General features: G+C 43.8%; 1 protein-coding gene across 1 annotated transcript in view; it reads left to right on the plus strand.

Moving 5' to 3' along the window:
• The window catches only part of PTPRG (protein tyrosine phosphatase receptor type G), a 703641-nt gene extending 693682 nt beyond the window's left edge, over window positions 1-9959 (plus strand). Inside the window, exons 24-27 of the mRNA XM_048487318.1 lie at window positions 3071-3217; window positions 4426-4568; window positions 6799-6934; window positions 8723-9959. Coding sequence (XP_048343275.1) covers window positions 3071-3217; window positions 4426-4568; window positions 6799-6934; window positions 8723-8869 — 573 coding nt within the window. The 3' untranslated portion in view covers window positions 8870-9959. The remainder of the gene's footprint in view (window positions 1-3070; window positions 3218-4425; window positions 4569-6798; window positions 6935-8722) is intronic.
• Window positions 9960-10587: the final 628 nt, after the last annotated feature.

Raw genomic sequence — 10587 nt, forward strand, 5'->3', positions numbered from 1 at the left:
CAGACTAACTGCCCTCACAGGGTTTTTGGGAGGAGAAAAGGGAGGAGCCGAGAACAGTCTAAGCTGATTTGGGTCCCCATTGGGGAGAAGGCAGAATAGAAATGAAATGAAATGAATAGTGGTTACAGAGCTGGGCTAGGACCACGGAGAATCGGCTAATGTTACAGATGAAGAGTTGAATTTTTCGAATTTTAATTAAAACAAAATAAATGGTACGGAGTGCACTCTGGGGTATTGTGGAATTTTCTGAGAGCTTTTAAAATGTTTTTTAAAATATGTGCAGTTATTGTAAAAAAAACATGATGGATCTTCTCAGTCCGGAGCTCACTAATTCAACTGGGAATCTTTCCACGTCTGTGAGTCAAGGGCTATAGAGTCTGATAATAAATCATTACTCTTTATTTATTTAATGACTAAGGCGGTTTTAGGCATGTAGTCTTAAGGGAGGGCTTGACAAACACCAGGTGCCAGGTTACCATGGTGCCTACACATTTCATTGGGGTGCCTAGTATTTTCAGCGATTATTGTATACTAGTGTCTCATACAGTGCAATCTAGGGAGGGGAGATAGCTGTGTCACAAATGGGGACAGCAAAGCCATGCGCAACCACACTGCTTCCCAAGGGGCTCACTGCTATGCAGCCATCAACCCAATAGTGACTCTCCTCCTACCTCTGTAAAAGTGCTGTGCTTTAATACAACAGGTTGCACCACCATTTTTGCCGATGTAAGTTTGCATCTGCAAATGTGGGCAGTCTCAGAAGGCCGACTAATGCCAGTCCCACCCCTGGGAATTAACTCTTTGGCACTGGTGTGAGCTCTTGCAGCTGAGCTGCAACCCTGTCACCTTGTCCCAACCCCCGAATGGCACTTCCATGCGGCTCCCCAGCACAAATGTATGTGCCCTGGCACCGGTGTAAATGCTCCTTATGCTGGCACATGCTGGGATCATGGTGCTTGCTCAGCCCTTTTGACATTCCCATCCCAGTGGATTGCACTGTTAGCGGTTCTCAAAGGGCTAGTTTTTCCACAAGTGAAAAAGGAAGAGTATCTTTGACCACCAAAAAGGTTATCTTTTGGATCATATATCTGACATAGACAAAAGCCATACGGAATGGGGACTATAGTAAGCAGGAAATTGGCCCAAGGCTGTGAAAAAGCTGGATGGATCCAACCATTATTTATCATCTTCATTAGGGTGTTTGGTTGTACGGCATAAAAATTAATGCTCATGAAATATTTTGTCATTGCTTGCTTCTATGTAAACTCAGTTTTACACATTCACTGGTGAATGAATTCATTTCTTAACCAGTTGCTTTCTATACTGGCTCCAATATTCAGTTAAACAATGGAATTATGAGAAACTGGGGAGAAGTTAAGCTAGGATTTGAGGTCAGCTTTGATGACAGGCAGCATTACCTCAATATTTATGTATACACTATAACTTTTGCCCTGACCTGGAGGGCCCAAGCTAGTCTGATCTCGCTGGCCCTGGTTAATATTTGGATGGGAAACTATCAAGGAAATCCAGGATTGCTATACAGAGGCAAGCAGTGGGGGAGCTACAAGCGGGTGGGGTGTTGTGTCATGCACCGAGAGCACGCCTGGGGGGCAGAAAATAGCTCCCGGGCCCCTCCCACCCCCGGCACCCACCCCCCCACCCCCTCTTCCCACACTTACCTTAGTTCCTTTCCTTTTCCTAGAACTTTTTCAGGCTGAAAAAAAGGCCTGTTCACAGTACAGGCTAAAAATGGCCTGAGGAACTACAGTTCCCAGGAGACCTTGGGGCTCACAAGGTCTCCTGTGAAGTATAGTTGCCATCAGGCCGTTTTTAAACCTGAACTGTGAATAGGCTTTTTTTTTCAGCCTGAAAAAGTTCTAGGAAAAGGAAAGGAACTAAGGTAAGTGTGGGAAGGGGGGCACCACAGGGGGGAGCGGGGTGCTGTGGGGGGAGCAGGGTGCTGCGGGGGGCCATGGGGGGCAGAAAATATAGACTGCGCACCGGGCGCAGTTTGGCCCAGCTACGCCTCTGGAGGCAAGCAGTGGTAAACCGCCTCTGTTCGTCTCTTGGCTTGAAAACCCTACAGGGTCTCCCTAAATCAGCTGTGACTTGATGGCACCTCTCACCACCACAACAACACTTTTGTCATAGCTTTAATACAATTACAAGGAACCATGAAAAGGTTAAGATTAGGTTGTGTGATGGATAATAAAAAACTTGCAGCCAATACCAGTTTCAGTAGGTGCCCAGGGACAGTACTACTACTGCTTCTGTGTCACTTCCGAGGGCTTCCGGGCAGCACAGGAAAAGCCAGAGAATCCCATAGAGCTTCCCTGCCAATACTAGTATACCAGGAATACTAGTGAGAACCAACTAATGTCAGCTCCACCTCCAGGAATGTCCTCAGTTGCATCAGCCTCCACATGAGGCTGATACAACGCTGGAAGTAGCAGCTGGAAGCTGATTGGACATTGCAGAGTGCAGCACAGCTCAGTAGTGCTTGCCCACCTCCCTATTTGCCCTCCCAGCTGGTATATGTGCTGCTTACTCTGGTCTGGAAGGTAAATGCATTGCCACATGTGTGTGCCAACTCCAGTGGTCGTTCATCCCACCACCACCCCCCCGGGGGGGGGGGCACCTGGATTAGGCTGGTGGCCAATAAAATACAAAACCCTGATGGCTGAAAAATGAGTACAGCTTCTAAACTTTGGGATTGACTCACAGAACCAAAGAAAAATTGTGAAGGCTTTTCTTATAGTATAGTAAACAATGCATTATACTGTAGGAGGAGATTTAATTGGCAGAGAAATCTGTACCCTTGGAAAGCTTTAATCCTATAAATGATTTTAAACAACCATTTCCCTATGAACCAATTAAAATTAAACCTCCCCTATTCAGAAACCTCTGGTTATTCCTATAATATTTACACTGTTGTTTTAGCTAGAAACCTCTTGCAAACTACTGTTTTGTGATGTCGCCAATTAAAAGTTTTGATCCATTGGGTTTTTCCATGTAAAAGATCAATATAAATGTACACAATACAGCTGATATTTGCTTCACTTACCTTTAGGCAGAAGATGAGTTTGTGTACTGGCCAAGTCGAGAAGAATCCATGAACTGTGAGGCCTTTACTGTGACCCTTATCAGCAAAGACAGGCTGTGCCTCTCTAACGAAGAACAGATCATCATCCATGACTTCATCCTTGAGGCTACCCAGGTACATAACACATCCTCCAGCAGTGGAATCTGCTGCTGTCATCAGCTAGCGCTTGAAGTAACTGATGTTCAGTGGAATTGACTCAGTGTCTCTTTTTGATTGCAATGGGCAAAGAAACTTGGTATTAGTTGCAGCATTCTCGTCCCAATGTTTTTCATCCTGTCTTGGCTAGATTTTGTTCGCAGTTTGTCATTTCCATAAGATGCTACAGTATTTCATTTTTTAAAATCTGGTTAGGACTTGAGCTCGCTTAATTTTCAAGGCAGAGTCACGCTTTGCTCAGTAATGAGCCTTTCGGGGAAGGGCGGTATAGAAATATAACCAATAAATAAATAAATGTAACGTGGTGAGTTAGAGGGGAGATTATTGATATTTACCTTCCTAAACTAACCCTGGCCCCCATAGATATTGTGAACCGTATATATAAGCCGCAGAGCAGATCCTGTTGATCCAGTTGCTAACGAGATGGGAGTTTTGAAAGAGAGAGATCCCAAGTCTTTAATCTTATCACAGGACAGTTGGAAGTCGTCACATAGGCGCTGACTGCCAAGAAAAGAGCCTGCTTTGAGGAAGCTATACATTTGTATTGTTAGCTTACCATATTTATCCTCTATCCCAGGAGTCAGCAACCTTTAGGACCCAAAGAGCCATTTGGCCCTGCCTCCCCAAGCCCCACCCCCGGCTTCCCCAAGCCCCACCCCTGGCCTTCAGCCAAGCGGGTGGGATAGACAGTGGCGGCGATGCCAGTGACGGCAAGTTGCACTTTGGACACAGTGAGCACGCCTCCTTCCCCTCCCCCTCCTTCCTTCCTTCCTTCCTCCCTCCCTCTGGCGTCCTTTCCTCTCATTCCCATGTGCCAAATGAGGAAAGGAGGAGAAAGGACGCCAGAGGGAGGGAGGGAGGAAGGAAGGAGGGGGCGGGGAAGGAGGCGCTGGCTCATCAAGGCCCCAAGATGAACAATTATGCTATCGTTAAGCATGTCACTGCTGCACTGAAAGCCAAGCCAGTATTTTAGGACAAAAGAATGTGGCTCTGGAGCCACGGGTTGCTGACCCCTGCTATAGACAAGTATTTCTCCAGTAATAAAGCTTCCATCCACAGATTTACTTGTACAGGTTGTCACCAACAGTTGAAAGTCAGGAGTGAATTTTTAAAAAAATAAAAAAATTGAATTAAAATGTTTAACAGGTGGTTGCTTTTCATTTCAGGATGACTATGTTTTAGAAGTACGCCACTTTCAGTGTCCCAAATGGCCAAATCCAGATGCCCCAATCAGCAGTACCTTTGAACTAATCAATGTAATAAAGGAAGAGGCCTTAACAAGAGATGGCCCCACCATTGTTCATGATGAGTATGTATATTTCCCTAAGCACATTCATTTATACTTTGGAAAAGAGAGATTATTTGGGCCTAGCTTTAAGAGTCCCTAACTCTTAGGGCTGTGCGGAATAGCAAAATCCACTTGCAAACAGTTGTGAAAGTGGTTTGAAAATGCATTATTTTGCGTGTGCGGAAGGGGCCATTGTAAGGTCAGCATTTTGTCAGAGAAGACTGCTGGATCTTTCAACGTCTCCATTGTTATATTGTTCTACTGTGGATATTTTACTGAGTTGAAATGTAGCTTTCAAAAGGCCAATCATTCTGTGACGCATGCTTGAATTATCGTCTGCAGTGTATCTAAGGACGTTTTTCTTGAGCTCTTCCTTATAAAAAAGGTGTGATTTCTTAGTCGGTCCTCTTTCGTTGCTACCAGAAATGCTGTCAGTTTAATTAAAATGAACTAATTAATTCCAAAGCCCCTTGTCTCCTGCAATTTCTCCCGTCCTCCTGCCAGGAGCCCGGGTAGCCAGCCTAAGTTGCCCTTCTGGGGTAACAGGAGTTTCAAAAGCAGTTTGTGGTATGATGCAGGAAACTGCTGCTCAGAATATTTGTATAGATCAGAGTTCTGTTAAGCACCAAGGCCTTTTAGGGCTTAAAGTAGCCGTTGGGATTCGAGTCTTGGATAATATGGCTAAGCTGAATTTTCGTCAGTTTATAATTAAAGAACCTTTTATCAAATGGCTTGGCAAATAGATTGAAAATAAAAAACGCTATCTGCTTTTGGCCATGGATTCTGCCCTTGGGCATGCAATATGCAAACTGACAATAGAGCTGGAGGTAAGCAACCCAGTCCACAGCAACAAATCAACATTTCTAGAGGTTTTTAAAATTTTCTTACTCTGCTGGCTAGAAATCGGTTGGGTGTGCAGTACAGTCCTGTCATGCACAAAAGATATCTCTTTCAGTCTCTTAAGTAGAGGGATAAAAGGCTCCGTGAACAGTTTTCCCACATCTTGATTTGCTGAAGCACAGTTTAAAACACTAATACATTTGCCAGCTCATATTAAGTCATTGTAAGTTTCAACATTTATCTGGGCCGGGGATGCTTTTGCTGCACCTGCGGTATTCCGAACTGTTTGAGAAAACTAAAACAGTTATTGATTTGGGTGTTTCAAGAGACGAAAAGAAAAATCCAACCTACTTCTAACAATGCAGCATCATTCTTCTCTAAATTAATGGATTGTTTGTTGTATTCACTGGCTCTTTTTAGGCCTCAATACATCCTGCATCTTCTGCTTCTAACTGCATCCTAAGAAAACGTAGCTGAAAATACTTTTCCTTTCGTGCACTCAACCTCATGACTTATCCAGTTTATACAGCAGCAAACTAATCTCAAATATGCGTGCACCCTGTCTAGCAGGAAGGAACAGCCGTTACTTACCGCGGCAGCCATTGCTGATGGGGAAGGGACAGCCTCCATGGTGCTGCCTCCTCCCCCCCCCCCCCGCCTTGCCAGCAACGCGGGGCCTGGGAAGTCGTGGGCGCCAAGCAGTGACACTTGGCGCCTTGTCGTCATCAGGGGAGGCGTGGCCGGGCGGCCTATTTAGGCCTGAGCCCGGCCTCCCCACCTCCCCATTTGCCGGAGCGTGTTTCCCACCCACCTCTCCCTGTTTTTTGGTCTGTGTTAGTGCATGCGCTTTATTGTTGTTATACGGCGGTTTGCGCCTGGGGGACTGATCTTTAGCTGGGGGGGCAGCGGGCAAAATACCCACTGTGGTGGAACCTCCTCACGAGGTTTGGGGTGGAGCAAACCAAGGGGTCACCTGCTCAGACGTGGGCTTAGATGGCTTGTGCCCCTGGCAGCAAAGAGTCTTCAGGAAGTGGCGACCGCCCGTCTGGAATCTCACAGCTGCTCCAGTGTGCGTTATAATTTTTCATCGGCAGGCGTGTTGAGAAAAATTTGGGTGTCTGGGGGACAGCTTTTATGGCTGCCCCGTACACGTACCATAAGATCAGACCCCCATGCTGCGCCTTCCGCTTTTGTTTACCTTGAACCAATTTTGTTAATAAATGTTTTATTCCACACACAAATGTTTGTTGTATTAGAAGTTCGTTCAGTAGCAGGAGAGTATTAGCTGCTTCCCTCAGGCAGCAAATGCAGGGTGCAGTTTCAAGAAAATTTAAATGTCCAGTACTGATTGACAGAAGGACGCCAGGTTCACTTGGGAGTGTCTAAATGCAGTTGTTCTATCGGTCTGCAGGTATGGAGCAGTGGCGGCTGGAACTTTATGTGCCCTTACCACCCTGTCCCAGCAGCTGGAGAATGAAAACGCTGTTGATGTTTTCCAGGTGGCAAAGATGATCAATCTAATGAGGCCGGGAGTATTCACAGACATTGTAAGACTTAGAATGAAAGTTGATGTTATTATTATCCAAGGCAGTTGCTGAAAAACACCCAATTAAAACCCACGCTTTGTAGAATTCAAAGGGCTTTTGTGCTTTGGGTGATAGAGAAAGTATGTCATTAGGGATGTCATTCGCAGCTCCCTTTTCCCAGTTAAGTCTTCTGAGTTCTGTAAAATTGTGGCTCCATAAATCAGTAGACCCCAGGAATATCGTGTAAGGCAAAGTGCTAGGGCTGTGGGATGGGAATTGGCAAGTGGAACAAGAATATAGGCTCCAAATGCACTGAAGATAAAGTATGTGGTTTAACATTTTGTCTTCAGATTGCTACAAACCTTCATTGTCTGCCTAGAACTGTGGAATCTCCACCGGTTTTGCTACCCGTTCACACATAGTTAAGAACAGCAGTGCACCAATACTCATGATTTTGCAATCTGTACTATCTACATGGAGAGAGGGAATTTTCTCTGCATCTCAGACATCTAGCGTTAGATTTAGTTTAGAACTAGCAGGCCCGGCCACGCGTTGCTGTGGCTGAGTCTGGTAAAGTGGAAAAGAAAGAAAAGGGGAAGCGAACGGTTCGAACATGTGTCATTGCACAATGATTGCAGGGGAGGGGCACGGGGCCCCTCGCTCCCCTCCCTCTCTCCCGTTCCCTTGCATGGCAATCTGGCCGGTCCCTCCCTAACGTTCCCCTTCCTCTGCTAGGATGGGTGGGCCATGTGCAGGTAGCTGGTCCTGTCCCTTTTACTCCCTTCCCTTGCAGGCGAATTATCTAGCGTAAAGCACGCTGGGAGGCATGAGCTATATTGTGTTCAAATTTCAGAGCGTTTGGTTCAGCAAACCCCTAGACCCTCCCTCCCCTTCCCCTTCCTCCGTTAGGGTGGGTGGGCCATGTGCAGATGGCCCGCCCCATCCCTTTCACTCCATAAGGCAGTGGTTTTCAAGGAAGGCATGGTTGGTTCCCTTGTATCAGAGAGTGTTGCTTTGTTGGCCAGCAGATGGCGCTGTTGCGGAATAGAACTGTGGTTCCAACTGTCACAGGTGTGGCATGTACACAATAACTGGAGGGCAAACAAGAGAGGCAACAACACAATTAGAGTGAGATACACAGCACCCCCAGTGTCCAGGCATGCAGAAGTCACTTATTCCAACATCTAGTCCATAGTCTGTTCCAGGATGGAGGGCAAGGAGGCAGTCCGTGCTGCCTTTTACTAGCTGTGATATTTGCAAGCGTGCTGCCTTTTACTAGCTGTGATATTTGCAAGCTCAGCAATAAACAGATTAGGAACAATGCAGGGCTTCGGTTTGTAGACTGGAATGGCTCTGACTGGGAGCACAGGCAATATTCAAATGACAAAATAAAGAGGACTTTTTGTAAGATGCAGTTTCTGAGATGGCCTTCAAAGATGAGAGAGAAGATCTGTTTTCATAAAAATGAGGAGCGCCAGCCAGAACACGAAACTGACAGGTTGGTTTCCAGTGGTCAGAAGATTTAGGGACATTAAGGAAGAACAACATGACTGACTAGCAATTTTTTTTAAAGTATCAATTCCTTAATATTTTAATGACCTAAATATTTATTGCTAAGTTACGTCATTGTTATGTCAACTCCTAAGGACTGTTACTCAACTCAAATTCATTTCAATGGATTTAGTCTGGAATAACTGCATAGGATTGCACTGTTGGTCTCCTATGCCAATCCACCATAGAAAATGCATTCTATAAGTTTTACTTTCCTAAATATTAGATACTTTACATTGTTTGGTCTTTCTTTTCCAGGACCAGTACCAGTTTCTTTACAAAGCAATGCTAAGCCTGGTCAGCACTAAGGAAAATGGAAATGGCCCCATGGCCCTGGACAAAAATGGTGCTGTTATGGCCAATGACGAATCAGATCCTGCAGAAAGCATGGAGTCTCTTGTCTGATTGGAATACTGAAAAGGCACTTACTTTCTGAAGACTGAGTGAACTTTTTGAGGCCTTTTTTGCCAGACTCTAGGTTATTCAATAACCCAATTACTTTTTTACACTGATAAAAAGTTTTGATATTTATTTTTGCCATTTTATGTCTTAATGGTATCCTACTGAGCATTTGCACCTCTGTTTATTTCACACAGTGAAACGCAATTTTATCTAGTTTGCACTATATGATCAGTGTTAACTGCCTATCAAGTTGTAATACACAAAGCAAGCAAGCAAACCCTGATGTGACATTCCATGATGACAAACATGCTACTTTTTAGTTGAAATGCCGTGACGTTTTGTTGAGTTCCATGAGCACTAAAAGTCTTGAATGCTAGACCGGAAGGATTCTTTTTTGATTCAAAAGAAATTCTGTACCTGTGACATACTCCAATATTTATTGTTTAATTTTCATAGAACTTTGGCAATCGTTATAGGTCTTTTGTATTCCAGTAACATGGATGAGTGTTGTTCATTTCCTTTCAGACGACGTGGTGAGGTGATCACTGGCAATGCAGAAGTGCAGTAGCTTCCAGGGATGGAACGTGGTTCCGCATTTTTATTCCTTTGTCTGCACGTAAGCTTAAGAACTGCTTACCATGGAACATATAAAATTACATTCCCAACATACATACAACAACTTATACCTGAGGCAGAATCTAAAAGATTAGTTTGACAGCATCACTGATTCTAAAGTTTTTTTTATTTTCGATTCTGCAACAGCAATATTAAAAAAAATATTTTGATAATATTTAACCATAGACATTTTAGTAATTAACGGTGCAAAAATTACTATCAGCCCCCCTTTATTCCAAAAGCGTTTGGGTAGCAGTTGCCTCAGTTACTACTCAGAATTTTAAACTCATGCAGTTCCTTAATTCTTCTGAAACAGAACCTCTGACTGAAGCGTACAGTACTTGATAGAGTAAGGAATTTCTTAATTTGATAGCTATTAGATGCTGTTTTTACAGGTATGTAATTTTCATACTTTAGTGCTAAAACGTACTGATCCATTTTACTGGTGAAGTGATCTAATAAAAAAAACTACCTATAAGATTACACTCTTCCTCTTTTTTTTTTGAACCAAACTAATTATTTAGCCTGTACTTTCTGATTTCGTAGATTCACTTCCATATACTGTATCTACTGATATGATCCCTGCTTAATCCAAACAGCCATTTAATCTTGCTAAAATCTTGAAAATGGGTATGTCTAATTTCAATGACGTAAAACTTTTTTTCCAGCCGCTTCTGTGCACCTCAGTTAAGCAATGACTGCCTCCCTAAAATGCTTTCTTGTTTACTGTTTTAAAATGGGGAGTGAAGTACGTTTTATGGAGAAACTTGGTTACATTGCCAAAACCATCAGAAGTCCCTGTGCATAAGCAGTGAATGCCCACAATAGAAAAATCAAACACTTGGCCTATGAGTGAATAATATAATTGGCAACAGTGGTTCCAATCAGATGCATAACTGTCATAATACAGCACTCTAAATTAGCCAGCTTTAAGTAGCTTACGCTTTCATTTGAAACTTATCCTTCAATCGATTTATGTAGAATATCTCTCCTTTTCTGAATTATTTACTTTCTTTTTTATGCCAATGTAATTTAGTACAAAAGAAAGGAATGTGCCTACCTGTTCGAAACAGTAATGCTTTAGCAAAGAGAGATTAAGGGTCCCT

The sequence above is a fragment of the Sphaerodactylus townsendi genome, linkage group LG03 (genome assembly GCF_021028975.2).
Source record: "Sphaerodactylus townsendi isolate TG3544 linkage group LG03, MPM_Stown_v2.3, whole genome shotgun sequence".
NCBI classification, from domain to species: domain Eukaryota; kingdom Metazoa; phylum Chordata; class Lepidosauria; order Squamata; family Sphaerodactylidae; genus Sphaerodactylus; species Sphaerodactylus townsendi.